The 27,760-nt window shown below is 62.6% G+C and overlaps 6 protein-coding genes across 7 annotated transcripts in view; 2 read left to right on the forward strand and 4 right to left on the reverse strand.

Annotated features, from left to right (window-relative positions):
• Window positions 1–898: 898 nt before the first annotated feature.
• LOC133271989 (transcription initiation factor TFIID subunit 6-like) lies at window positions 899–5,015 on the reverse strand. The gene is given in 15 exon segments (XM_061458529.1): window positions 899–1,236; window positions 1,432–1,565; window positions 1,568–1,616; window positions 1,769–1,942; window positions 2,069–2,194; window positions 2,631–2,705; window positions 2,786–2,968; window positions 3,057–3,158; window positions 3,250–3,327; window positions 3,543–3,685; window positions 3,765–3,884; window positions 3,973–4,029; window positions 4,207–4,360; window positions 4,474–4,560; window positions 4,760–5,015. Coding segments are annotated over 15 exon segments (1,950 nt in total). The 5' UTR covers window positions 4,916–5,015; the 3' UTR covers window positions 899–924.
• A 297-nt stretch (window positions 5,016–5,312) lies between these two features.
• LOC133271994 (proteasome subunit beta type-6-like) lies at window positions 5,313–7,554 on the forward strand. Its single transcript, XM_061458536.1, is given in 8 exon segments — window positions 5,313–5,425; window positions 6,045–6,112; window positions 6,198–6,329; window positions 6,411–6,540; window positions 6,899–6,998; window positions 7,001–7,045; window positions 7,349–7,351; window positions 7,391–7,554. Coding segments are annotated over 8 exon segments (690 nt in total). The 5' UTR covers window positions 5,313–5,350; the 3' UTR covers window positions 7,528–7,554.
• Window positions 7,555–8,135: 581 nt separating this feature from the next.
• The window catches only part of SLC25A11 (solute carrier family 25 member 11), a 31,747-nt gene continuing 12,122 nt past the window's right edge, over window positions 8,136–27,760 (reverse strand). Inside the window, exons 2-9 of one of the 2 annotated variants that reach the window (XM_061458531.1) lie at window positions 11,692–11,756; window positions 10,394–10,546; window positions 9,593–9,799; window positions 9,376–9,466; window positions 9,114–9,204; window positions 8,909–9,008; window positions 8,759–8,810; window positions 8,136–8,555 (exon numbers count right to left, since the gene is read on the reverse strand). In XM_061458531.1, the coding sequence (XP_061314515.1) occupies window positions 8,400–8,555; window positions 8,759–8,810; window positions 8,909–9,008; window positions 9,114–9,204; window positions 9,376–9,466; window positions 9,593–9,799; window positions 10,394–10,546; window positions 11,692–11,756 (915 nt within the window). In that variant the 3' untranslated portion in view covers window positions 8,136–8,399. Of the gene's footprint in view, window positions 8,556–8,758; window positions 8,811–8,908; window positions 9,009–9,113; window positions 9,205–9,375; window positions 9,467–9,592; window positions 9,800–10,393; window positions 10,547–11,691; window positions 11,815–27,760 lie in introns of those variants that run through there. The other variant, XM_061458530.1, reaches the window with a different exon arrangement.
• PFN1 (profilin 1) lies at window positions 12,997–15,790 on the reverse strand. The gene is made up of 3 exons (XM_061458544.1): window positions 15,544–15,790; window positions 13,889–14,084; window positions 12,997–13,215 (listed from the first exon to the last, which is right to left on the reverse strand). Exons 1-3 carry the CDS (start codon window positions 15,673–15,675, stop codon window positions 13,118–13,120), a joined length of 426 nt encoding a protein of 141 aa, XP_061314528.1. The 5' UTR covers window positions 15,676–15,790; the 3' UTR covers window positions 12,997–13,117.
• Window positions 16,920–19,082, reverse strand: SPAG7 (sperm associated antigen 7). The gene is made up of 7 exons (XM_061458545.1): window positions 18,941–19,082; window positions 18,356–18,423; window positions 18,174–18,262; window positions 18,004–18,088; window positions 17,844–17,933; window positions 17,594–17,750; window positions 16,920–17,062 (listed from the first exon to the last, which is right to left on the reverse strand). Exons 1-7 carry the CDS (start codon window positions 19,029–19,031, stop codon window positions 16,944–16,946), a joined length of 699 nt encoding a protein of 232 aa, XP_061314529.1. The 5' UTR covers window positions 19,032–19,082; the 3' UTR covers window positions 16,920–16,943.
• Window positions 20,432–27,586, forward strand: LOC133271995 (kinesin-like protein KIF1C). Its single transcript, XM_061458537.1, has 23 exons — window positions 20,432–20,435; window positions 20,472–20,520; window positions 20,869–20,981; window positions 21,380–21,456; window positions 21,691–21,870; window positions 21,954–22,019; window positions 22,142–22,320; window positions 22,423–22,534; window positions 23,146–23,223; window positions 23,308–23,373; window positions 23,508–23,583; window positions 23,719–23,797; window positions 24,125–24,273; window positions 24,409–24,518; window positions 24,613–24,692; window positions 25,076–25,184; window positions 25,216–25,331; window positions 25,425–25,519; window positions 25,776–25,859; window positions 26,074–26,266; window positions 26,344–26,404; window positions 26,804–27,094; window positions 27,180–27,586. The coding sequence occupies exons 3-23, from the start codon at window positions 20,876–20,878 to the stop codon at window positions 27,582–27,584; spliced, it is 2,712 nt and encodes a 903-aa protein (XP_061314521.1). The 5' UTR covers window positions 20,432–20,435; window positions 20,472–20,520; window positions 20,869–20,875; the 3' UTR covers window positions 27,585–27,586.

The raw sequence follows: 27,760 nt of genomic DNA on the forward strand, positions 1-27,760 counted from the left end.
GGGTGTCGCGGTCCGCCCAGAGCCAGAGCCCGTAGAGCAGCGCGGGCAGGCAGAGGGGCCCGCGCAGCGCCAGCGCGAACAGCAGCGTGCACAGCTGGGGCTGCACCATTGTATTGGGGGGGGCAGCGCGGCACCCCGCTGAGCTGAGCCACAGCGGGATGGGGCGTCCCGGTACCCTCAGACACCCCCCTGTGTGTGTGTGTGAGCAGTGATCCCTATGGGGGACACATTCCCAAATCCCCCCATGTCCACTATTCCCTATAGGAGGCACAGGGAAGGGAGAAAAAGGGGGAGTGGAGGGACTGGAGGACACCCTCCCCCCCCCGAGTCACCCCATTTCGAGCAGTCCCCATTACCCCCCCAGCACCCCAAGCCCCTCCTGGGTGCACCATTCCCTATGCGCACCCAATGAGTCAGGGGGGTTTGGGGGGGGGGTGTCAAGGGGTGTTAAAGAGGGTTTGGGGGGGGGGGGTGGGGGCTCACCCAGGGCGAGGAAGGAGAAGACCCACTGCAGAACGGCCGCCGTTTGGAGCCGGCGCTGGAGCGGGATCCGGAGCGGGGCGAAGTGCAGCGGCATTGGGGGCAGTGGGGGACACTCGGGGAGCAATGGGAGGCAATGGGAGCACAGGGGGTGGGCGCTAGGACCCGGTGGTTATAAAGGGGTTGGTTCCGCCCCCTCTGGGCTCCCCCGGGGGGAGTCTTGTGCAAATGGGTGTGCAAAGGGGAGCGCTTGTGCAAGGGGGCGGGGGGGGCACTGGGATGGAGCAAGGGGTACTAGGGGGGCACTGAGATGAACTGGGAGGCACTGGGAGTTTATTGGACTATTTACAACATGGGGGTATATTGGGGGACCCCCCCAGTGTCCCCATAGAGGGCCATTGCAGAGGGTGTCATTGGGTGTCCCCATAGAGGACCATGGGGGGGTCACTGTGTGTCGCCGGGTGTCCCCGGGTGCCCCTGGGGGCTGTCCCCAGGCTCTGCCTTGGGGGTGACGGCAGCGGGGGGGGAGGGCTGCGGCCCGGGGGGCGCGGTGGGGGTCGGGGGCGGTTTGGCGTCGCCGGGGGGAGGCAGGGACACCACGATGTATTTCTGCACGCTGCCGGCCACGGCGCTCACCGTGGCGCTGGGCACCGTGGGGGCGGCCGAGACGAGCTTTACCACCGGCTGCACGCTGGGGGCGCTCGTGCTCACCGGCGACGTGGCCGTGGGCGCGGGGCTTGTGCTGAACGTGAGAACCTGGGGGGGGGGGGGGGACAGGGCGCGATGGGACCCACATCCCATAATACCCATATATCCCATAATACCCACACATCCCATAATACCCCACACATCCCATAAAATGCCAGACATCTTGTAATACCTACACCTCCCATAATACCCACACATCGCATAATACCCCACACATCCCATAATACTCCCCCACGTCCGTACCTGTTGGCCGGCTCCTGCTCCCATGACGATGAACTTGGGGGGGGGCGAGGGCTGGGGGGCCCCCCCCCGTGCCCCCCCCACGGGCACAGCGATGGCCCCCGGCACCTTCAGCAGCCCAGGGGGGCGTGGGGGGGTGCCCCTGGCACGGCTGGGGGAGGCTAGCCTCCCCCAGCCGTGGCCAGGGGCTGAGGACAGGGATGACACCAGTGACGGGGGGGACCCATAGCCCTCCAAGGTCCCCCATAGCCCTTGATGGCCCCATAGCCCACCATGACCCCATAGCCCCCTAGAGCTCTCCATAGCCGCCCATGACCCCATAGCCCCCCACGGCCCCCACCTGGGTGATGGTCAGCGTGGTCCTGTTCACCTGCTGTGCCGCCAGTGCCGCCTGCGCCCGTGCTTTGCCCACGTGGGAGCAGAGCAGGGCCCCCAGGTACCCAAAGTCCCCCCGATAGGCCTCAGGCTGGTCCGGGGGGGGCCGTAGCTTGGCCAGCACCGGGGCGCAGTGCTTCTGTGGGGAGAGGACACCATGGGGGCACTAGCACCCCCCTTGAGACCCCACCAGGGCCAGCATCAACCCAACCCCACAGGGATGCAATGTCGTCTCCCCCAGCCCCACGGTGCCCCCGTATCTCACCAGCAGCAGGGTCTGGACATGGTCAGCCCCGATCTTGTCGATGTTGCTGACCACGGGGCCCTCCAGGATGCTCCGGAGCCGCTCGCCCTCCACCTGCAGCCGCGGCAGGATCAGCGTCTTGATGACCTGGGGATAGAGGGGGACACGGTGGGACATGGGGGGCAACGGGGACACTGGGGGCAAGGGGGACACTGGGGCAATGGGGACACTGGGGCAATGGGGACATGGGGGAAATGGGACATGGAGGGCAATGGGGACATGGGGGAAATGGGACATGGGGGGCAATGGGGATAGGGGGGCAATGGGGACATGGGAGAAATTGGACATGGGGGGCAATGGGACACGGGGAGCAGTGGGGAAATGGGGGCAAAGGGGACACTGGGACAATGGGGACATAAGTGAAATGGGACATGGGGGGCAATGGCGATAGGGGGGGCAATGGGACACAGAGAGCAGTGGGGAAATGGGGGGCAATGGGGACATGAGGGGCAATGTGACATGGGGGGCAATGGGGACACGGGGGGCACTGGGGGTCAATGGGGGCACACGGGTCCTCACTCACGTCGTGTCCCAGCTCAGCCAGGCCTGCGATAGAGCCGTAGCGCGTAGTCCACGGGGTCTTCTCATCCACCCAGCTCTAGGGCAGAGAGAGGAGGCTCGGGACCCACCGCCCGCCCCACCGGCTGCCCCGTGCCCCACACCCTGTGCCTGCCCCACCTTGGTGAAGGTCTTGGTGATGCGGCTCTGGACGTTGTTGGTGGTGGTGCTGAAGTTCTTGCAGACCTGGGCCACGAGGCGGGCGGCAAAGTCCCGCAGCGCCCAGTGGTTGTCCACGTCTGGGCGCAGGCAGAGCTGGCGGCTCACGATGCACGTCATCACCGCAGGGATGAGCTCGTGCAGCTGCAGGCACCACCGGACACCGTGGGGGGGAATCCATAGGGAACCCATGGGGGACACGGATGCGGGGGATGGGGCGCGGGGGCCTCACGTATTTCTCCAGGTACAAGGTGGGGTTGTCCATCAGCGCCTTCACCATGCGCATGAGGTAGATGAGCAGGGCCAGGTTGTTCTGCACCACGTTGACACGCACCTGGGGGGGGGGGTGTGGCACCAGTGTCACCCTGCTGGGGCCGTGCCCGGGGGTCACATTGCAGTGGGGCACCCCCCAGTGTGGAGCTCACCCCCTCGGAGATGAAGGTGCTGAAGCGCGGCAGCATCTGGTAGAGCCCTGGGTCAGTGGCGATGCTCTGCAGGGCCTCCTGTGAGCACAGGGACACCCCGAGGGGGAGGGGGGGACAGGGGAGGGGGGGACAGAAGCCATAAGTAGAGCGCTGGGGCAATGGGGGGGGGGGGACGACACGACAGGGAAGCACAGAGACACCGACCCCAGGGCTCAGCGTATGGCTGAGGGCACCTCAATGGGGTCTCAATGGGGTGCTGGGGACCCCAGAGGGGGGTCTTTGGGGCCACTCACGGCTCGCTTGGCCTCGCAGGAGCCCACGCAGGCCTCGGTGATCTCCTTGTAGTAAAGCTGCTGCTCCACTGAGAGCTCGTGCACACTGCGGGGCTTGAGGCGCAGGGGGGCCCCCTCCAGCAATGGGCCCTTCTTCTCTTTCCCTGGGGAGGGGGGGTCAGAACCCTGCAGGCACCCCACAGACACCCCATGGGCACCCCACAGACACCCCTGGGCACCTACCTTTGCCATCCACGGTGGCCACGCTCTGGCCTTTGCCCTTCAGGGCCCCATCCTCCTCCTGCCCTGGCTTGGTGGACTTGAGGGGCTCTGTGGCCTCCGCCTTCTGCTGCTCCTTGGGGGCTATGGGGGGACAAAGGGGTTTATGGGCCACAAAGGGGCTTTGGAGGGCTCCCAAAGGAGGAGGAGGAGGATCGGGGGGATCACGCACCAGGAGGGGGGTTCTCAGGGATGGCTGGTTGCACCCCCTCAATGCTGAGCCAGTGAGCTGGGGAGAGAGGAGGAGAAGTGAGGCCACCCAGAACTACCCCAAAATCAGCTCAAAACACCCCAAACTACCCCAAAATCAGCCCAGTTCACCCCATGAGCAGCCCAAACTATCCCAAACTCAGCCCAAATTACCCCCAAATCACCCAAAAAACAGCCCACCCCACCCCCAAATCACCCTTGACGCAGACGTCGAGCGGCACGCGCGGCAGCGGGGTGTTGATGATGTCGCTCAGCTCCACCTCCTTCTCCTCATAGAAGTAGAGCTCACGGCCGCCGCCGCTGGCGAAGCGGAACGGGAGGAACTCCTGGGCCTGGAACCCGTACAGGGGCTGCGGGGGGACGAGAACCGGGGGGGGGGGGGGGGGGGGCACCGGGGTCAGGGGCAACCCAGAACGTCCCCGGCCATGAAGTGGGGGGGCAAGGGGGGGAGTCCGGGAGCCACCTCCACGTTCTTCAGCTTCAGCGCCAAGTCCACGTCTCCCGGAGTCAGGCGGCGGCGCTTGCCCATGTGCATAAACTTGAGCGCGTCCTATGGGGGCACGGGGGGGGCGGCAGCAAAGAGGGGATCCCCCCATTGCCAGCGCAGCCCCACACATAGCGGATCTAAAGGGGGCTTGTGCCCCATAAGGGGGGATCCCCCATATCTCACTTCCCCCCCAAATCCATGTGATCCAAAGGGGGGTCCCCCATTTCCCCCCCCCAACAACCCCAATGGATCCGCCCCGTACCTGCGCGATCTCCTTGAGGCGGTAGCTCGCCTCCTCGGCCAGCAGCTGGCAGCTCTCCTCGGGGACCTGCCCAATGCCCATGGCCTCCGCCATCACCTTCATGGACTCGGCGGGCAGCAGCGTGTGGCTCAGCTTCAGCTTCTTCTCCTCCGCCATCTTTCCTCCTCCTCCTCCTTCCCCTCACGGCGCCGCCATCGCAGCCAGACCCCTCAGCGCCGCCGCCATCTTGGCTTCTCCATCACCTCAGCGACAGGTCCTGCCCGGGTAAAGTTCTCTCTCCCCCGGAGATCGTTTCGCCCTTCTCTCATCCACATCGACACCTCTCCTATGCCTTGAAAATGGAATATCGCGATGCACAGTCGCGATATGGGGAGTAAACCGGTGCTGGAGGATGGCGGGAGGAGTGATCGCTATCGTCCTGTCAGGACCTGCGCGGCGCCTGCCACGCTGCCATAAAGCGCGGCATCCCCTTCGCGTGCCGCGCTCTGAGGCACGCTGACGCAAAGCGAGGCGGGATCTTCGCGTCATTGCGGTAAATCGCCCGAGTCACACGAGTGTCGCAAAGCGCGGTGTCGTAAAGTGCGCCGGGAGATGGCGGCCGTGGTGCAGCCGTGGGTCGAGCCGGGGCTGCCCCGGGACTGGGCCGAGGAGCCCGTCAGCACCGGCGTGAGTGGCACGGGCGCCTATGGGGCGGCTGTGGGGCATGGGGCTGAACGGGGCAGTTATGGGGCTGAGGGGGGCAGTTACGGGGTTGAATGGGGCAGCTATGGGGCTGAAAGCCCCGCTTTGGGGGCACTAATCGGGCAGAGCGGGGTGGTTACGGCTCTGAATGGGCAGTTATGGGTCAGGGGGGTGCAGTTATGGGGCTGAATGGGGTAGCTATGGGGCTGAAAGAGCCCCTTTGGGGAGCAGTTATGGGGCTCGGTGTGTGGTAATGGGTGTGGGGAGGCACTTATGGGTCTGTGCAGTTACGGGTCAGGAGGTGCAGTTATGGGGCTGAATGGGGCACCTATGGGGCTGAAAGAGCCCCTTTGGGGGGCAGTTATGGGTTGGGGGGGCAGTTATGTGTCTGAATGGGGCAGTTATGAGTCTGGGGAGGCAGTTACAGGACTAGGGAGGGAGTTATGGGGCGGGGGGCCTGTTATGGGTCTGAATGGGGCAGTTATGGGGCTGGGGGGACAGTTATGGGTCTGAATGGGGCAGTTATGATTCATGGGAGGCAGTTATGGGGCTGGGGGGACAGTTATGGGGCAGAGGTGTCACTGCTCCACCCCCTCCCCCCCAGACCACCATCATGGCAGCGGAGTTCGACGGCGGCGTCATCATTGGGGCGGATTCCCGCACCACAACCGGGTGAGCTCGGTGATGCCATCACTGTGACATCGCTATGACATCACTGTGATGTCACTGCTGACGTCACTGCTGACATCACCGCCAGGTCCTACATAGCCAATCGCGTGACGGACAAGCTGACCCCCATCCACGACCGCATCTTCTGCTGCCGCTCGGGCTCGGCTGCCGACACCCAGGCCGTGGCTGAGGCTGTCGCCTATCAGCTCGCCTTCCATAGGCACGTGTGGGGTGCTATGGGGCTGGGGGGGGGGGGTGGGGGGGGGGTTGCTATGGGGCTCATGGGTGCTCTGCTCTATAGCGTGGAGCTGGAGGAGCCGCCGCGGGTGCGCACGGCTGCGCGCCTCTTCCAGCAGACGTGTTACCGGTACCGCGAGGAGCTCAGCGCCGGCGTCATCGTGGCTGGTTGGGACCCACGGCGAGGGGGGCAGGTGAGGCCTGACCCATAGCGAGGCCCTCAGACCCATATGGGGGCCCTTTGCCCATAGCCCTTCAAGTGTACAGAGTGCCCCCATGAAGCAACCCCAACCCCATATTTCCCCCGATAAACTCCTTTTCTCAGACCCCACAACTCCCCCTCCCAGCCCCATCACTGCACATCCCAGCCCCGCAACCGTATATCTCAGCCCCACAGCTCCCCATCCCAGCCCCATAACCACATGTCCCAGCCCCATAGCCATCCATCCCAGCTCCATAAGTCCCTGTCCCAGCCCCATAACTGCCCATCCCAGCCCCATAACCACATATCCCAGCCCCATAGCCGCCCCCATAGCGCCTGCTCTGCTGCAGGTGTACGTGGTGCCCCTGGGGGGGCTGCTCCTGCGCCAGCCGCTGGCCGTGGGCGGCTCCGGCAGCTCCTACGTTTACGGCTTCCTGGATGCCACCTTCAAGCCGGCCTGAGCCGTGCCCAGTGCCAGGACTGGTCACACGTGGTGCGTCCACTGGGGGAGGTGGGGGGCTATGGGGGGCCTATGGGGTTTGGGAAGGGCTATGGGGGCTGGTTTGGGGCTATTTAAGGCAATTTGGGGCTGCTTTGGGGCTATATAGGGGCTGTTTGAGGCTATTTTTTTGGGGTTCCTTTGGGCTGTTTAATGCTGTTACGGGGTGATTTGGGGCTATTTTGGGCTGGTTTGGGTCTATTTTGGCTTGGTTTGGGGCTATTTTGGGCTGGTTTGGGGCTATTTGGGTCTATTTTGGGCTGGTTTGGGGCTATTTGGGTCTATTTTGGGGCTCTTTAAGGCTGTTGGGGCTGTTCGGGGCTCTGACCGCCTCCCCCCGCAGCGCTGGCGCTGGCCATGGCCCGGGACGGCTCCAGCGGGGGGGTGCTGCGCTTGGCCGCCATCACGGCGGAGGGCGTGGAGCGGAGCGTACTAACGGGGGCACAGCTGCCAGGGGGGGACGGCGGGCCCCTGCACTGAGTGCGGGGAGACCCCGCGGCGGGACACCCCCCCCCCTCCCACCCCGCGGGGCTAGCTGGAACCATCCGGAGCGGGGGAGCTGGAATAAAGGTCATGCAGAGGAAACGTGGCTGTTTCGGGGTGAAAAAGGGCGATTTTGGGGTTTGGAATGGTGGAATTTTGTGGATAACGGCCATTTATTGGGAAAACACACATTTTGGGGGAGAAGGACCCATTGGGATGAAAAAACCCTATTTGGGGTTAGAAAGCCACGTTTGGGTGGGAAAAAGCCTCAATTTGGGGTGGAAAAGCCCCATTTTGGCGGTAAGAATATGTATTTTGGGTGCAAAAAAAAACCATTTAAGGGGTAAAAAGGGGAAATTTGGGGTGGAAAAGCTGCATTTTGGGGGACATCTAAGGGTAAATTTGGGTTGTTCTGTGGCTGGTTTGGGATGTGGGCCCAATATGGAGGCCTCCCTAATCCATCATGTGACGCACACACTCTCACCATGTGATTGACAGTGCAAAGCCATGCTACCTCCACCAGACACCCTCTGCCCATGACCCTGCTATGGGGCAGCCCCTGCCATGGGGCACCCCCCAAACCAGCCGCTGCAATGACAGTGGAATCATCCATGAAGCACTTTATGGGGTCCCCATAGGGACAGAGAAACACCCCCCAGTGCCCCACAGGGCCACCCCCTGGCCTCATAGAGCCAAGGAGCCCTCCCCCAGAGCTTTGGGGCTGCCCCATAACCGCTATAGGTACAAAGGGACACCCCACAGAGCTATAGGGCTGCTCCACAGCCCCCTACAGGGACACCTCACGGCCTTAAGAGCCCAGGGGACAGACACCATTGGCTCTATGGGGCTGCCCCATAGATTCCGTGGGGTCAGGCGCTGAGCACAAGGCGCTGGTACCACTTGTTCATCTGCTCGAGGAAGATGAAGGTCAACACTGTGTGGGGCCCGAGCCTCGCGTAGTAGGGGGTGAAGCCCTTCCAGAGGCTGAAGAATCCCTCGTAGCGAATGACCTTTACCAGCACGTCCTGGGGGGCAGAGTTGAGGTGGGGACCCCAATGTGGATGTATGGGGGAACATCATGTGGGTCTACAGGGGGTGACCCCAATGTGGGTCTCGGGGGGGGGGGGGGAGACACCCATGTGGATCTATGGGGGGGAACCCAATGTGGGTCTATGGGGGGCATTAATGGGGGAGACATCTAAATATAGGGGTTCCCCCCCCAACTCACCAGCCCCCCGCGGTACTCTGGCTTCCCATCAATGGTCCGCATGTTCTGGATGCTGTTGGGGGTAAAGAGGCCGATTTGGGAAGGACACCCCAAAATCAGACCTCCCCCATTAACTCATCATGGGGGGGGTCATTAGCGCTAATGACCCACCGGGTCTTAACGATGTCCACAGGCATGGAGGCGGCGGTGGTGACCAGGCCGCTGATCATGCTGGCACTGAAGTGGCACAGGATGTCATCCTGGAAGCGGCCTGCAACACCCCAGAGCACCCTGAGAATCTATAGGGCAGCCCCATGGAATCCATGGGGCAGCAGCTTAGGGGCTGCCCCATAGCCCTGGATCCCCCCCAACTCACCCGAGTCCAGCAGGAACTGCTTGGATTGGGAATACGAGGCCAATTGGGCCGCATTGACCACGACGGCACGAGCCATGGTGGGGATGCAGCCCTGGGGAAGGGAGGGAAAAAAGGGGGTTTGGGGTCTCCCTGGTACCCACACACCCCATGGACCCCCCCATACCCCTCCCCATTGTGGGGTTCTCCCTCTTCTATGCCATTGGGAAGGGGTATAGGGTAAAGGGGGGTTTACAGGGGGGCAATGGGCCCCTATGGGTCTCACCCTCCAGAGGGTCGTAGGTCCCTCCTCCCGCACCATCCGCACGAGGGCGTCGAACACGTTGCGGTACCCGCGGCGCTCGGCAGGGGGCAGCCTGGAGCGAACCAAAGCAGTGCGGGATGGCGGGGGGGGGGGGGGGGGGGGAGTCAGGAGGGACCCCAAAGGGGGTTCAGGACCCCCAGTGAGGGATCAGTGGGGCTGCTCCATGGTCGATGCCCACCTCCCGTCTGCCGTCATCCGGATGAGTGCCACCTCCGCCGGGGTCCCCACGAAGGCGCCGGCGGCGCCCGCGCTCATCCCCACAGCAGCCTTGGCCAGGAACGGGGGGGGGGTCCCATCCGGGGCCCCCAGCAGCTCCAGCCCCACGCTATAGACCCCCAAGCGTGTGGTGGTGTAGGTGGCCTGGCGCAGCAGCCCCGCGGACAGCCTATGGGGGGGGGGGGGAGAACAGCAGTGACATCATCACTGACGTCATCAGCATCATCATCCATCATCTTCATTCATCATCATCCATCTTCATCTATCATCTTCATCATCGTCATCCATTATCATCTTTATCACCATTATCCATCATCATCTTCATCCATCATCTTCATCATCGTCATCCATTATCATCTTTATCACCATTATCCATCATCATCTTCATCCATTATCATCTTCATCATCATTATCCATTCTCCACCATCATCATCATCCGTTATCATCTTCCATCATCATCCACCATCATCATCATTTTCACCCCATCCCCTCCATCCCCCTCTTCAGCAGCACCAAGAACCCAAAACAGCTCCAAGAACACCCAAAACAGACCTCAAAACCCACAAAAGTGACTCAAAACCTGACCCCAAGTGGCCCCCAGCCAGCTCCTGGCTCCAGGTTTGGGTGCCCAGGGCTGGTTTTTGGTGCTCAAAGCCCATTTTTGGGGCCCTGGTTCCATTTTTGGGGTCCCTGGGGGGGTTCGGGGTCGCCGATGCCGTTTCTGGGGGTCCCGAGCCCAGTTCGGGGGCCCCCACGCCCGTACCCGGTGTAGACGCCACGCAGGCCCTCGTGGCGCAGGATGGAGCCCAGCGCGTGCAGGCTCGTCCGGTACTCGCGGGCCTTGGCCCCCTCCCCGCTGAGCTGCATCCGGTTCTTGACCAGGTCCAGGGGCTGCACGAACACCGTGGCCCCCATCCTGCACCGGGGGGGGGTCAAGGGGGGTCATCGGGGGGTAAAGGGGTTCTGGGGTGAATTGAGGTGGATTTGGGGGGGCTCAAGGGGTCTTAGGAGGGGTTTGGGGGGAGCTCAATGGGGTCTTAAGCACTTTTTGGGGTCATTGAATGGGATTGGGGGGGACTTGGGGGGGGTTGAAGGGCATAAAGGGGTTTTGGGGGGTCAAGGTGTTGTAGGGAGCACACAATGTGGTCTGGGGGGTCTGAAGGGGTTTGGGGGCACTAGAGGGGGGGTTGAAAGGGTTAAATGGGTTTTGGGGTGAACTGAGGTAGATTTGGGGGGGCTCAAGGGGTCTTAGGTTGCACAGGAGGGGTTTGGGGTGGGTCTTAAAGGGGTTTAGGGGGGTCTGAAGGGGTTTGGGAGCAATAGAGGGGGGGTTGAAGGGCTTAAATGAGCTTGGGGAGGGTTAAAGGGGTTTTGGGGGAAATTGATATGGATTTCGGGAGGCCCAAGGGGTCTTAGGGGGCACAGGTGGGGTTTGGGGGGGTCAGTGGGGTCTTAAGGGCTTTTGGGGGTCCTTGAATGGGTTTTGGGGGGACTTGGGGGGGTTGAAGTGGATAAAGGGGTTTTGGGGGGATTTAAGGTGTTTTAGGGAGCACACAATGGGGTTTGCAGGGTCTTAAAGGGGTTTAGGGGAGTCTGAAGGGGTTTTAAGGAGCATTAGAGGGGGTTTTGAATGGGTTAAAGGAGTTTGGGGGACTTAACGGGGTTTTGTGGTGGATTTAGGGGGCTCAAAGGGCCTTAGGGAGCACAGGAGGGGTTTTGTAGGGGCTGAAGGGGTTTTAGGGGGCACTAAAGGGGGGTTTGAAGGGATTAAAGGGCTTTTAGGGTCCTGAAGGGCTTTGGGGGGTCTTAAGGGGGTTTGGGGGGGATTTGGGGGGGTTTGAGGGTTTAAAGGGGTTTTGGGGGGTCCGCAGAGTTTATTGGGGGGGTTAAAAGGGCTTTAGGGGCCAAAGGACACGTTTCGGGTGGGTTTTGGAGGGCGATTGGGGGGGTCTGAATGGTCCGGGGGGGGGGGCTCGAAGCCGTTTAAGGGGGCACTGGGGAAGGGGGGGGGGCAGGGGCCGTCGGTGCCCGGGGGGGGGGGGGGGTCGCAGGGGCTCTCACCCGGCCAGGCCTCCGAACAGGAACTTCACCCACTTCGGGGAGCTCTTGGGCCTCTCGGCCGCCATGGCCGGGGGGAGTCCCGCTGCCGGCGGGGAGCGGAGGGCACCAGGACCCGGGGGCGTCCCGGGGGTCCGCACCCGCCGCGCCCCAAGGTGACTCCGGCGGGGGGGAGAGATGGGGGGGGGGGGAAGGGTGTCAGTACGCATGCGCCGCGCGGCTGCGCGCGACGAAGGGGCGTGGCTGGAGGGAGGGCAGAACCTATGGGAGGAGCGGAAAAGCTTGTGGGCGTGGTTTCATTGAGGGGCGTGGCTAACTCTGAGGGGAGCGGGAGGCGTGGCCACTCTGCCGGCCTCGCTCCGCCTCCCTCCTCTCATTGGTGGAAGGTGTTTAGGCGGGAAGCTTGCCCACCGCGGATTAGTTGCTGCTACAGCACGCTCCGCCCATTGGTAGACAGAGACACACACACACACACACACCCCCACCCCCCCGCCGCCATGTTGAGCGGCGGGAGGGGACGGACCGGGCCGGGTCCTGGGTCTGTCCCCGGGCACCGGATCCGGTTCAGGCCCCGGCTCCGGGCCGAGGCTGCGCTGAGCCCTCGGCACCACCCGGAGCGGTTCCGGAGCGTCCCAGGGGTCAGGTACGTCCTGGGGCGACAACCGGCACGGCTGCCCCATGGCAGCCACACAGTTCAACCAGCCCCGTAAGTGCTCCGAGCAGCGCTGGCAGCCCCATAGATCATCCGCACACCCCAGCCAGCCCCACAGCAGCCCCGTGGCTGCCCCACGGCTCCCGTTCCAGGCCCCTCCTCCCACATCCACCCCCCATGGAGGACGGGGGGGTGGGGGAGGAAGCGTCCCGGCCGCGTCGTTGTCCTTATAAGGCCTCGGTGGCGCCGGAGCCGCTTCCGCCCCACACCACCCCCCCCCCCCCCGAACTATGGGGCCTGCCCCACATCACCCCCCGCACATACACTTCCTGCCCCGCAGTGCAGTGGGGCAGCCCCATAGAGTTCCATTTAGGGGGGCTTCCGAGTCCCCCCAAGTGCTCAGTAGCTGCTCTCCTGCCCCCCAACAACGGCCTCTTGTAGCTTTGGGGGGGGGGGGGGGGGTTGGGAGGCCGCAGCCCTGCCCCATAGCGGACTTTGCACCCCCCCCCCCCCCCCGGGTGTGGTGCAGCACCTTGGACCCGGGCGTTCCCCACCCCAAACGTACACAGCGGGGCCTGCCCCACACATCCTGCCCCACAGCAGCTCCCCACGAGGCGTCTTTATTGCTGCCCGCAGCGGGGGGAGTGTGTAAAAGGGGGTGGGGGGATTAGGTCCTGAAGGTCCTGGTGGTCCCTGGCAGGTCCTGGTGGTCCCGGGGGGGGGTCACTTGTGGGTCCCGGGTGGTCACTTGTGGGGCAGGGGGCACTTGTGGGGCGCTCAGTACTGCGAGCGCCGCAGGTGGTTGGCCATGTCGTAGCACTTCTTGTTCACACACCCGCCGTGGACGCCCTCCTTGCCCATGGCCAACACGATGGCTGCAGGAGGGGGGCGGATCAGTGGGTCTGTCCCATAGCCAGCCCCACACATCCCCCCATGGACCACAATGGGTCACCCCATAGTGCTGAGAACCCCCTGTGTAGAGGGAATTGGGGGGGGCCTAAAGGCCATGGGGCACTTGGGGGTCAGGAGGTGATGGAGGTACCATAGGGTCACATTGGGGTGCTGGGTGTGGGTGCCATGGGGCATTCTATAGGGGTGCAAAGGGGTGACAGATTTTATAGGGTCACATAACGGTGGGAAGGGGTGACATGAGGTGACGGGGGGGTTCAATAGGGTCATAATAGGGGTGATGGGGGGTTCCATAAGGTCCCATAGAGGTGCTGTGGAGTCCCACAGGGTCCTATAGGGATGCAAAGGGGTGACATGAGGTGACGGGGGGGGGTCCATAAGTTCACATGGGGATGACAGGAGGGTTCCAGAGGGTCACATACGGACACAAAGGAGTGACAGGGAGATTCCATAGGGGCGCTATGTGGTGATGGGGGTCCCACAGGGCGCTAAGGGGTGATGGGGATCCCATAGGGCACTACAGGGCAATGGTGGTCCCATTGGGCGCTATGGGGTGATGGGGGTCCTATTGGGCACTATGGGGTGATGAGAGTCCTATGGGGCAATGTGGGTCCCATAGGGTGCTCTGAGGTGACTCACTCTTGTTGGTGATGGCAGCGGTGATGTTGACGGTGGGGGTGCCGGGTGCCCCCCCCTTGCTGCGCAGGTCCATGCTGTGCTCGCCCTCCACCAGCAGCGAGTCCCGGATCACGGAGCAGCGCAGCCCCCCCAGCGTCAGCCCCGACACCAGCAGCGGCCCCCGCTCGGGGCTCACCAGCGCCTGCACCTCCGCTGCCTGCAGACCCCCCCATGGACACCAATGGATCATCCCAGAGCCCACCCCGTGGGACCACCAGTGAGCTACAGGGGGGACAGGATACATACACCTGGACCCCCCCACGGGTCACTCCATGGCCCCCACAGGAAGCAATGGGGGACAAGTCAACCCAGGACCACTCTGTCATGGGCCCCAATGGTTCACCCCGTAACCTCCCACCGTGGGCCCCATAGTGAGTAGTAATGGGGCCCAGGCCACCCCAGAACATCCCTCCCCATGGACCTCCCCCATGAACCCCAATGGACCACCCCATAAGCCCCCCCATGGGCCCCACAGGGAGCACTTGGGGACAGGTCACCCATAACGCCACCACAGACCCGTAAATGAAGTTCCACCCATGGACCCCCTCCCATAGAAGTGCCCCTGCCCCATGGAAGCCCATAACCCCAATGTGGAGACCCCCCCCATTACCCCCACAAATAACCCCCTAAATGGACCCTTCCCCTCCTTAACCCCAACCCAAACCCTCCCCCCCAACACTTCCTCCCCCCTCCCCCCATTTCCGGGGGGGTTTCAGGCATCCGGGGACCAGGAAATGGGAGGGGGGGAGAGGGGGAGGAGGTTTGCGCCTGCCCTCCCCCACAGGAAGCCCCGCGGCCGCCCCTCCCCCACGGGGAAGTGCACATTCCGCACATTTTTACTTCCTTTTTCACTTAAATCTTAAAATTTCTCATATTTTTCATCATTTAAATTGGGGCTCCCCCCCGTGCCCCCCCTCGAGTGGGGGGGGGCCATAGAGTGACATGGGGGGGCCACAGGGGTTTCCTCCCTCCTAAAGGCATGACAGGGAGGCTTTAGGACCCAACGGACACCTGGACCCTCCCATTAAGCAGTATAGGAGGGGGGCAGTGGGGGTCTCCCCCCCCCCCGCTGGACGCCTGGGTCTCCCCATTAAGGGATATAGGGGGGTTCGTTATGGTCCCCCATATCCTGTATGGGAAGGGGGTCCCGGACCCCCCATGTCCAGCACAAGGAAAGTTTAGGACTCCCCCCCACCATAAAACCAATTAATGGGGGGGCCTTTAGGACCCTATGGATACCATTAGACCACATAGGGGTGCCCCCCTTCCCAGCCCCCATAACCGCCCATAAGCCCATTATTGGGAGGGTGCTTCAGGACCATGCGGACTCCTGGGTCATCCCATTACCCCATAGAGGGGTGTCTATAGGGGTCGCCTCTTCCCAGCCCCAATAACCCCACTGGGGGGAGGGGTTAGGACCCCGCAGACACCCGCTCCCCCCCCCCCCCGCTTCCTCCCCATGGGCGGGGCCGCTCCACGCTGGCAGCTCCCGCGTTCTTCTCCCTTTTTTGTCCCTCCTCGGCCCCCGTCGCCCATATGGGGGTGGAGCCAACCGGGACTCCACGGCGGGAAACCCCCCCCCTCCTTCCCCTTCTGTCGCGATAGCGAGCCCTTACCGTGATATTAGCGAAGGTCTTGCCGGGGGCCGCGGCCCACACGGCGGGGGTATCGCGATAGCCGACGATGGCGGCGTCCTGGCAGGTGCCGTCCGCCAGCAGCGTGTCCACGTACGGGGCCCACCCGCTCATGGCGGCGGCGGCGGCGGGAAAAGAGGCGGGGGGCGTGGCCTGGCGGGCCGAGGAGGCGTGGCCTGGTGGACGGAGGGGGCGGGGCCTCGGCTCCTCGTCCAACCCCCGCGCCTGCGCAATGCGGAGCAGCGGCACGGATTGGCCCGGCGGTGGCGCGGCCGTTCGCGGCGCCTTTCATAGGGGAGCCCGGGGAGGGGGCGGGGCCTCAGGGGGAGGAGGTGGGGCTTGGCGGGGCTGGAAACGCCCCTCGGTCTGGGCGGCTGGAACGGAGCCGGGGGGGGGGGAAGCGAGATATCGCGACCCCTGCCCCGTTATCGTGACCCCCCCCCTTCCCATGACCCCTTCGAGCGGGCGGTAAAGACCCTCCCCCACACCCCTGGGGGGGGAAATCCCCCTCCCCCACTCTGTGAATGAACCCAAACCCCCCCAACAATGTGATGGGACACCCCTATTGGAAAGGGGGGGGAGCACTTGGGGGGCGGAGACCCCGATGTGTGGGTCTGAGGGGGGTCTATGGGGGGGTGGGTGTGGGTCTGGGGAGGGGGCAGCCCCGCCCCCCGCGTGTCTCGCGCTCTCCCGCCGTGGGGGAGGGGCGGCGGTTTCACTTCCTGCCCCACGGTGGGGGAGGGGGCGCGAGACTGGGGGGGGCGGGGGGAGTGGCGCGACCCCCGCCAGGCAGGGGGGAGGGGTTTGGGGAGGATGGGGCTGCCCCTCCCCCACTCCCCCTCTCGGTGGAGGGAAGTGGTCAGAGCCGCCGCCCCTCCCCCTCTATAGGGCGCTGTGGGGCCCGTGTGGGGCTGAGCTTTCCCGTAGGGCGGTATGGGTCAACCTCCCCCCCCATGAACCCCATAAGGTGAGCCCCCTCCCCACCATGAGCCACACAGGGCTGAGTCCCCCCATAGGGCACTATGGTATAGACCTCCTGCCATGAGCCCCTTAGGTCTGAAGCCCCCATAACCTGTGGGTCCCACAGGGTACATCCCCCCCTCCCCAGTGTGCCACACAGGACCCACTCCTGCCCCCTCCTAGTCCCCCAACAGCCTTAAAGCGGCATCAGTTGATGTGGAACCCCCACAGACGAGGTAAGACTGGGGGAGGGGGGTGGATGACCATCAAGCACCCCATTCCCTTTGGGGGGGGATCACCCCAAACCCCCCCAATAAAACACTCTGGAACACAACAACGCCCAATTCATTGTTATTGGGGGGGGTCCACCCCAACTCACACAATGGGGGGGACACGGGACCTTTATCATACCCCCCCCCCAGTCACAGCGGGGCCCCCCCCGCGCCCCCCTCGTCCCCCCCCCGCCGCAGCCGCTTCTTGGCCCGGATCTCGTTCATGGCCTCCTCGATGGAGCGCGTGTCCCGCTTGTTGGCCACTGGCACTGGGGGGAGGGGGGGGGCACTGGGTCAGGACCCACAGCGCACCCCCAAACCCCCCATAGGGGGCTATGGGAACCCCCATGTCCCCACCCCCCCCATATCCCCCCATAGGGAACCTCACTGTCCCCTTCCCCTCCCATAGCCATACAAGACCCCAGTGTCCAGGTGCCACCCCAAGCCCCCCCATGATGGACCCAATGGTTCCAGTGTCCCCCTACACATCCCTATAGGGAACCCCGGTGCCCCCCGGATCCCCTTAATGGGACCCCTGTATCCCCAAGACCCCCATGAAGGGGTCCTCAGTATCTCAGTGCCCCACAGCCCCCCCCCAATAGCAGACACCTGTGCCTCCCATAGGAGACCCCAGTGCCTCCAAACCCCTATAGCGGACCCCAGTTCCCCCAAAGCCCCCCCTTATGGGACCCTAGTGCCCCTAACCCCCCATAGGGCACCCCAGTTACCCCCATATCCCATGTAAGGAACCCCAGTGCCTCCCCGTGCCCCCATTGGCTGCCGCTGGCCCCGCCCCTCACCACAGCCATAGGCCTTATTGGCCTCCATGGTGCGGGCGGCGGCTTTGGCGGCCTCGCAGCCAATCAGGTGCCTGTATTTGTCCTTGTAATCGGTAGGTGGCCCCGGGGGGGCAGGGCCACGCTCAAGCTCCTCCTCCTCCTGCTGAGCTGCAAGTTCCTATTGGACAGGTGGCAGAGACAGTAGGGTAAGCCACGCCCCTTTCTGCCCCCCATTGGTCCCAGGCCCCGCCCACACTTAAGCCCCGCCCACCCGTAGGCGCCGCCGCTCCTCGGCCCGTGCCGGGTCCCATTCCTCCCCCCGCCGGTAGGCCTCGAGCTCCTCGTCCGATGGTGCGAACTCCTGTGGGGCGGGAAAGGGGGTCAGCCCCGCCCCCTTGGCGGGAAACCACACCCCCTTCCCCCCTTTTAACCTTCTTGAAGACCATGACGTAGCGACTGTCCTCGTCGTCCCCGAAGGAGAAGGATGTGAGTCCGGCCACCTCCGCCACGTCGTGCCTGGGGGGGGACACACAGACATGACAGCCCCCCCCCACGCATTGTACTCAGTGTCCCCCCCCATGTCGCCATTGTGTCCCCTCACAGGATGCTCCTCTCGATCTTGTTCATGGGTTGGAAGCGGCGCCGCGGCTCCCCGGTGGCCTGGATGAACTGGGACACCTCCTGCTCCATCTGGGGTGGGGGGGGATCCACACATCATGGGGGGGTCTCCCAAGTGTGGGGGGACCCCCTAGGGACAATAAACAGCCCCCAAGCCCCACTCACCCTCTTCCTGAACTCGACTTTCTGGCGCTTCTCCTGTTCCTGCAGCTTCTTCACGCGTGCGGCTTGTTCTGCAGGGGGGTAAGGGGGCTCAGACCCCCCCAGTGCCCCACACCAGAGGGGGCGGGGTTATGGGGCACGGCGCGGGGCCATAGGGGCCAGTGAGTGGGACCAGTAGCTTATAATAAAAGGGCAGGGGGCGGAGCCACGTGTCAAATCAAAGCACTGGGGGGTGTGACCACTAGCCCCACTTAGCCAATCAAATCAGTCGGGGGCGTGGCTAGTAACGCCCCCAGCCAATCAAATCAGGAGAGAGGCGTGTCCAGTAGCGCCTCTTCGCACCCGCAGAGGCGACTAGGGGGCGTGGCCATGCGCAGGGAGGCGTGCTCAGTAACACCCCGCAGCCAATCAAACACAGCGGGGGCGTGGCCAGGGGCGCCCCACAGTGACCAATCGGAGCCCTCCGGTGGTCGGGCTACGCCTGAGGAGAGGCTGGAGGGAAGGTGGGGGGGAACTCGGGGTCCGGACGCGCCGTTACCCCCCCCCTCCCGGTACCGGTGACCCCCCCGGTGTCTCCCCCCCGCTCACCCCGCGCCCGCCGCCGGGCCTCGGCGTCCACCGCCGCGGGTGGGCGCTCCATGGTGCTGAGGATTGACCCGAGCAGGTCCAGCTCCGCCATCTTGCGACGGGGCGGGGCCTGCCGCCGGCGCCGTGCGTATCCCGCCTCGGCGGGATTGCGTCAGCGCGCACGCACGGAGGCGGGGTCTGAGATGCGGCGGGGGCGTGGCCTGCCCTTATAAGGGCACAGAGCGGCGCGCGGCTCCTTAAAAGGGCAGAGTTTGTGGGGGCCCCCGATTAGAGGGACCGGAACCCCCCCCCCGGAAGCGCTCCACGAGTGTCCGGGATTCCCGCTTTCAGGTGTTTCAATTCCGCGCAAAGGTCCCGGGATCGGGGGGGGTCACAGCTGGGAACCCCTCGTCCACTTGTTCTGCTTCAGCTCCTCCAGCCTGGGGGGGGCCCAAGAGCGGGTTTGGGGTCCGGGGCTTTTCCCGCCCTGGAGTGAGCCGTGGGGAAGGAGGGGGGGAACGTGAGGGAAAAGTGACAGAAATTGAGGGAAAAGTGAGGGAAAACTAATGGAAAATGAGAGAAAATGACGGAAAATGAGGGAAAAGTCATGGAAAATGAGGGAATAGTGAGGGAAAAGTGACGGAAACTGAGGGAAAAATGAGGAAAAAGGGAAAATGAGGGAAAAGTGATGGAAAACGAGGGAAAAGTGAGGGAAAATGAGGGGAAAACTGATGGAAAGTGAGGGAAAAGTGACGGAAAACTGACGGAAAATGAGGGAAAACTGACGGAAAATGAGGGAAAAGTTACAGAAAATGAGGGGAAACTGAGGGGAAAATGAGGGAAAAGTGATGGAAAATGAGGGAAAACTGGGGAAAAAATGAAAAATGGGGGAAAAGTGGTGGAAAATGAGGGAAACTACGTGAGAAAAAGAAAATGAAGGAATAGTTAAGGAAAATTTATGGAAAATCAAGAAAAACTGAGGGAAATTGAGGGGAAAATGAGGTAAAAGTGATGGAAAAGGAGAGAAAAGGCATGAAAATAAGGTAGAAGGAGGAAAAATGAGGGAAAACTGAGGCAAAATTGAGGGGAAATGATGGAAAATGAGGAAAAAATGAGGGATAGAGTGGGGAAAGTGATGGGAAAGTGATAGAAAATTAGGTAATAGGAGGGAAAAGTGAGGGATGATGAGGGGAAAAGAGGGATAATGAGGGAAAAGTGAGGGAAAATGAGGAGAAAAAAAGGGAAGTTAAGTGATAATGACAGGAAAATAGTGGAAAAGTTATGGATAGTGAGGGAAAACTGAGGGAAGACGAGGAAAAAGTGGGAACAATGTTGGGATAACGATGGACAATGATAGATAACAATGGATAAAGATGGATCACGGGGTCCCCGCTGTCCCTTTAAGGCTGGGCGTGTCCAGGCGCTGTCCCACCACGCCCCCTCGTACGTCACCGCCTCCCAAGCCCGCCCCGAGGCCCGGCCTTGGACGATGCCGGAGCCCGGGGCCCGGGATCGGGTCCGGAACCGGGATCGGGACCGGGATCGGGTCCGCGATCGCGATCACCGCCTGTGGGGCGGGGGGATGAGGGCCCTCGGGGCAGGTGAGTGACCGGGGGGGGGGGAGGGCGGGTCCAAAGGGTCCATGGGGCCGAGTTTTGGGGGGGTTTAGGGTAGTTTTCGGGGTCCCAAACCCCAACTTTCCCCCCCACCCCGTCCCTCGCCTCCAAGCCCCCGATAGGTGCTGGGGGGAGGGGGCGGAATTCCCGGCTTCCAGCTCTTTCCATGTCCCGGCTTCATGCCAGGGCTATTTATAGGCTTCTCCTTGGATAAAGGTGTTGGGGGGGGAGATACACATGGATCCAGATGGGATCCCCCCTTCATCCGGCCGGGATCCATGTGTGTGTCCATGTGTCCGTCCATGTGTCCATGTATCCCTGTGCCTGGAGCAGGGTGACCATGGCTGGAGCCTCTGTGACCGTGGCTGTCCGGGTCCGGCCGTTCAACGCCCGTGAGACCCAGCGCCAGGCCAAGTGCGTGATCCAGATGTGTGGCAACACCACGTGTGAGTGACCCCCCCGTGCACCCCTATTCCCAGACACCCCATTCCCACCACCACCCCCCCATTCCCAACCATTCCCGCTTTCCCTGGCCGCTCGCCGGGAACAGCAGCTGCCACCGAGCTAAAGATAGCGGCAAGATGACAACAAGGGGCAGGGGGGTGACACAGGGGACATGTGACCCCCCTGGGTCACTGTGACCCCCCCCGTGTCCCCGTGTGACCCCCCATGTCCCATACACCCATGTCCCCCCATATCCTATGTCTCCACATCCCCATGTCCTGTATCTCCATGTTGCCCCATATCCCCCCATCCCAATGTCCTCCCATGTCCCTATGTATCCCCATATCCACATCCACTTATCCCATGTCCCCGTATCCCCACATCCCCCATCTCCCCCCAGGCATCACCAACCCCAAGCTCCCCAATGACAGCACCAAGAGCTTCACCTTCGACTACTCCTTCTGGTCGCACACCTCGGTGGGTACCGGGGCTTATTGTGGGGCACAAGGAGCCTCTTTTGAGGCTGTTTTGTTGATGGTTTGGTGCTGTTTCACGGCTGTTTTGGGGTTGTTTTGGGGCTGTTTCAGGGCTATATTAGGGTTATTTCAGGGCTGTTTCATGGCTGTTTTGGGGCTGTTTCAGGGCTCTTTTGGTGCTGGTTTGGGGCTGTTACGGGGGTGCTTTGGGGGTCCCTGACGCTGCCATACACAGGAGGAGGACCCGCACTTCGCCTCCCAGCACCGCGTGTATGAGGCCATCGGAGCAGAGCTGCTGCTCCACGCCTTCCGCGGCTACAACGTCTGCGTGCTGGCCTACGGACAGACCGGCGCCGGCAAGTCCTACACCATGATGGGCCGTGCGGAGCCGGGGCAGCGCGGCCTCATCCCGCAGGTCCGGGGATGGGGGTTTGGAGGGGGCTATGGGGGAGTTTGGGGTTCAGGACCCCCCCCCCACCGCTGCCCCTTCCCCCCCAGCTTTGTGAGGATCTGTTTGCCCGCGTCGCAAAGGAGGGGTCCTCCGAGGTGTCCTTCTCGGTGGAGGTGAATGAACCCCCATGGGGTGTTTGGGAGTCCCCTTCATATTGTAGAAACCCCTCCCATTGGGGGCTTTGGGGGAGCCCCATCTTGCCCCCCCCAACTTTGGTGCTGTCCACTCCCCCCAGGTCAGTTACATGGAGATCTATTGCGAGCGGGTTCGGGACCTGCTCACCCCGCGCGGGCGGGGGGGGCTGCGGGTGCGCGAGCACCCCCTGCTGGGCCCCTACGTGCAGGACCTGTCGCGCCTGGCGGTGACGTCCCTCGGCGACATCGCCGAGCTGCTGGACAGCGGCAACAAGGCGCGGTGAGGGGGGGGCACGGGGACACCCCCCCATGGACCCCTCCCACCCCTTCTGGGGTACCCGCCCCCCCCGTTAACACAGCCATTGCATTGACCCGGTCCCAGGACGGTGGCGGCCACAGCCATGAACGCATCGAGCAGCCGGTCCCACGCGGTGCTGAGCATCGTCCTGAGCCAGCGGCGCCGCGACCCGCTCAGCCAGCTTTGCAGTGAGAAGGTGAGCACCCCAAATAGGCACAAATGCACCCCAAAACACCCCAAATATACTACTAAATACAGCCAAAATATAGCCCTAAATACACCCAAAACACAAACCAAATACAGCAGCAGAACACCCCAAAATACACCCCAAATACATCCTAATACACCCCAAAATACACTCTAAAACACCCCAAATATGCACCAATTCAGCCCAAAACACCCCAAATACAATCCTAAATACAGCCAAAATATAGCCCTAAATATACCCAAATACAGCCCTAAATACACCCAAATACAGCCCCCAAACACATCCCTAAATACACGCTGAATCACCCCAAAGTACAACCAAATACAGCCTGTTGCACCCCAAATACACCCCAATCTTCACCCCACTGCAGCCAAATATATGCAAAATGCAGCTGCAATGTGCCCTAAATACACCTGTAAATACCTTCTGAATCACTCCAAAACATACTCCAAAATAACCCCGAATCACCCCCAAATACCCAAAGATATACTCAAATACAGCCCAAAATCCACCCAAATAAAGGCCAAATTACACCCCAAAATACACCCCTAAATACACCCCAAGGACCCCCTGAATCCCCCCATTGCCCCCGTGCCCAGGTCAGCCGCATCAGCCTGGTGGACCTGGCAGGCAGTGAACGTGCCGACCACGCCGGGACCTCAGGGACGCGCCTTAAGGTGACACCGGAAGGGGGGGTCAATGGGGGGAGAGGACCCTCAACCCGTACCCCTAAACCTCACTCCATCCTCGCCCCCCCACAGGAGGGTGCCAACATCAACAAGTCCCTGACCACGCTAGGCAAAGTCATCTCTGCCCTGGCCGAGGCGGTGAGTGGGGAGGGACGACCCCATTTTCCCCCATTGCAAACAACTGGGGGGACTCCCCCCAGCTCCAGGACACCCCCAGTTATAAGGACCCCCCTTTTCCCTCCCATTCCCTCCTTTATGCCATTATCCCACAGCAAAACAAGAAGAAGAAGCCTGATTTCATCCCCTACCGCGACTCGGTGCTGACCTGGCTGCTGAAGGAGAACCTGGGTGAGGGTTTCTGGGGGTATTTAAGGTTTTAGGGGGGTGCTTAAGGTATTGGGGGGCTGTTTTAGGTTTGGGGGGGTCATAACAATAAGGGGAGTACTCATTACTCCCCTGAGCCCTTCCTGCTCCTTTGCATAGGAGGCAATTCCCGCACTGCCATGATCGCGGCACTGAGCCCGGCTGACATCAACTATGAGGAGACGCTGAGCACCCTGAGGTGAGTGGGGGTTTGGGGTGGTTTGAGTGTTTTGGAGTATTTTGGGATGGTTTTACGATGCTTTGGGGTGGGTTTGGGGTGTTACATGGTAGTTCGGGGTTGTTTAGGGATGTTTTGGGGATCTGGGCGTACATAGGGGTGTTTCGGGAGTGTTTTGGGGGTGGTTTTGAGGTGGTTTTAGGGTGTCCTACAGGTATTTCGGGGGGGTTAGGGGGTGTTCGGGTGTGGTTTTGGGGCTGATTTTGGGTGTTTCAGGGGTATTTTGGGGTGTTTCGGGGTATTTTGGAGCTGTTTTGGGTGCCCCACCTCCTCTCTGCCTTCCCCCAGGTACGCGGACCGGACGCGGCACATCCGGTGCCACGCGGTGGTGAACGAGGACCCGAACGCGCGCCTCATCCGCGAGCTGCGGCGGGAGGTGGCGCGGCTGCGGGAACTGCTCCGCGCGCAGGGCCCGCCCCGCACCGGGCCCAACCACGGTGCGTATCGGGGGCACATGGGGGGGGGTTGGGGGGGTTTAGGGGATGCTGGGGGGGGGGGTTGTGGGGTGCTTGTTGGTCTGGGGGCACCGGGGGCTTCTAAGCCCCCCTTAACCCCCATATCTGCCCCCCCAGAGCCCCCCGCTGAACCCCCCCCTGCCGAGCAGCCCCTTCCCGCCGCCGTCAATGGGGCCACGGAGCCGCTGCCTGCTCTCAGCGCTGTGGAGGCGATGGAGAGGCTGCAGGTGACTCCCTAAAAAACTCCCCAAAATACCCCAAAACAACCCCAAACCACCCCAGAAAGACTCCCAAGACATCCCCCATCGTGGGTCCCCCCAGGAGACGGAGAAGATCATAGCAGACCTGAACGAAACCTGGGAGCAGAAGCTGCGTCGGACGGAGGCGCTGCGGCTGGAGCGGTGCGGGAGGAGCCAGCACAGCAAACACCCCTAAAACACTCAAAACCACTCCTAAAATACCCAAAAACACTCCTAAAACACCCAGAAACACTCCAAAACCTCCCCAAATCACCCCTAAAATACCTCAAAACCACCGTGAAACGCCCAAAAACGCCAAAATGCACCCCCAAAACACCTCAAAACCACCCTAAACCCATCCATCCAAAACCACCCCAGAACAGTCCAAAGCCACTCAAAACACCCCAGAACACCCCGAAACACCCCAAACCCCATCAATTGCACCCCAAATCATCCACATGGGGCCCCCAACCCCCTCCTAGCCCCATGCCCCCCCAAACTCTCCCCATTACCCCCATCACCCGCAATACCCTCGCTGTCCACAGGGAGGCGCTGTTGGCCGAGATGGGCGTAGCGCTGCGGGAGGACGGCGGCACCGTTGGGGTCTTCACACCTAAAAAGGCGAGTCCCGGGGGGAACATCCCCACCCCCCTACCCCCCGCTATGGGGCAACCTCCTTTGACCCCCAAAGGCTTATTTTTGGGGTTTCCCCCCCCTAAAGACCCCGCATTTGGTGAACCTCAATGAGGACCCCCTGATGTCCGAGTGCCTCCTGTACCACATCAAGGATGGGGTCACCAGGTGAATGGGGCACCCCAAGCCCTATATGAACCCCAAACCCCTATAGACACCCCCACACCCCTGTAGGGACCCCAATTTATTGCACCCTCATAGAGTGGGTCGAGTGAACGTGGACATCAAGCTCTCAGGACCCCTCATTGAGGAGCAGCATTGCCTGTTCCGCAGCCAGCCCGGCCCAACGGGTGAAGGTAGGAAACCCCCTTTGGGGGTGCCCCCCGCTTCCCCTTCCACCCCCTTTGCACCCCATAATTCTTCTTTATCCCCCCCCCACTGCTGCCATGGGAGCAGGGTGCCGCAGCCCCCTCAGGTATGGGGTGCTAAGGGGGCACATGGGGTTTTGGGTGGGATTGGGGTGGATTTAGGGGGGGTTTCGGGTGGATTTGGGGGGGTCCCCCCACTTCTCGGTGTCGTGAACCCCCTTTGTGTGTGTGTCCCCCAAACCAGTGGTGGTGACGCTGGAGCCGTGTGAGGGAGCTGAGACCTATGTCAATGGGCAGCGGGTGACAGAGCCCGTGGTGCTCCAATCAGGTAAGGACCCCTAAAACACGCCAAAACCACTCCAAAACACACCGAAACAGCAAAAAACACCCCAAAACCCTAAACTACCGCAAAACGCACCCAAATCCATGCGGGTGCCCCGCATATTTAAAACCCCATCTAAAACCCCAATTCCTACCTGAACCACCCCATTTCTGACTCCCCCCACATCCCCATTTTCCCCCCATTTCTGCCATTCCCCCAGGAAGCCGCCTGGTGCTGGGCCAGAGCCACGTCTTCCGCTTCACGCACCCTGAGCAGGCGCGGCGCCAGCGGGAGCAGGACAGGGAGCGGGAGCGGAGCCAGGGCCCCCCCGAGACCCCCCCGGACTGGAGCCAGGCACAGCGGGAGCTGCTGGAGCTGCAGGGCATTGACGTGCGGCCAGGGGGGATCCCCAGGTGAGGGCAATGGGGACAGTGGGCAGGGGGACAATGGGGGGATATGGGGGGGGTCACCCTATGTGTGTGCCCCACAGGCTGCAGGACCCAGAGAACCGGCACCAGGGAGAGGAGGAAACAGCTGAGGAGCAGCGAGAGGTGAGGGATATGGGATGTGGTATATGGGAGATGGGGTGTGGAATATGGGATGTGGGATATGGGATATAGGATGTGGGATATGAGGACATGGGATGTGGGATTTGGGATATGAGGACATGGGATGTGGGATATGGGATATAGGATATGGGATGTGGGATATGGGATATAGGATTTGGGATATGAGGATATGGGATGTGGGATATGAGGACATGGGATGTGGGATATGGGATATAGGATATGGAGTGTGGGATACGGGATGTGGGATATGGGATATAGAATATGGAATGTGGGATATGGGATGTGGGATATCGGATATGGAATATGTGATGTAGGATATAGGATATGGGATGTGTGGTCCTCAATGTCCCTTGGGTGTCCATCACCTCCTGCCTCCTCCAGGCCGTGCCCCCCTCCTCGCGTCGCACTGGGAGGCGCCGGGAGCCGCTCCGGGTTTACCAGATCCCGCAGCGCCGGGCGCTGACGCCGGAGCCGCCGCAGAACCGGGGGACCCCGGGGGACACCGAGGACGCCGGTGGTGCCGGTGCAGAGGTGGCCGGGCTGCGCGCGCACCTGCAGCGCCTGGCGGGGATCCTGCGGGACGTGAGGCGCCAGAACAGCGCCAAGGACGAGCAGCTCCGGGCGCTGCGGGACCGCGTGGGGCGCATGGAGCGCGCCCTGCCCCTGCCCGCGGTGAGCGCCCCACGGGCACCCCACCGCCCGAGCCCAGCCCCCCAGCACCCCCGTAACCCCCCGTGTTCCCCTTTACCCCCCACAGGACGACGACGACCCCGACCCGTCCCCGTCCCCCCCCAGCCCGGCCGCCCCCTCCCCGTCGCCGCCGCCCTCGCCCCCCTCGCGGTTGTCGCTGCTCATGCAACGGGACCCCGCGTTCCGGCGCGGCCGCCTCCGCTGGCTGCGGCAGGAGCAGGCGCGCCTCTGGGGGGCGCTACAACCGCCGGCGCTGCGGCCACGCCCCCTGCAGGACCCCGCCCGCCTGCGCTTCCCCTTTAAGAGCAACCCCCAGCACCGGGCCACGCCCCTCGCCGAGGACACGCCCACGGCCGCCGCGGACACGCCCCCTCCTCACGCCGAAGGGCGCCCCCTAAGCGGGAGGACTCCGCCGCGCATCCGGCGGCAGCGCTCGGCGCCGGACCTCAAGTCGCGGGGCCCCCACGCTTAGAGATGGGCCCCGGGAGAGGGGGGGGCCCAATGAGGGGGAGGTGCTCATTAAAGGGTGACCCCTAATTAAAGAGTAAAAGCTCATGAAATTCCTCACCTGTCCCGCGCCAGCCGGTGGCCACGCCCCCGCGGGAAACCACGCCCACTTTCGTGGCTGTGAGGGGGTGTGGCGGACTC

This window comes from Pezoporus flaviventris, unplaced genomic scaffold (assembly GCF_033815535.1).
Source record: "Pezoporus flaviventris isolate CSIRO_AGI_PZ_B2104156 unplaced genomic scaffold, CSIRO_AGI_Pfla_v1 ptg000028l, whole genome shotgun sequence".
Classification (NCBI taxonomy): Eukaryota; Metazoa; Chordata; class Aves; order Psittaciformes; family Psittacidae; genus Pezoporus; species Pezoporus flaviventris.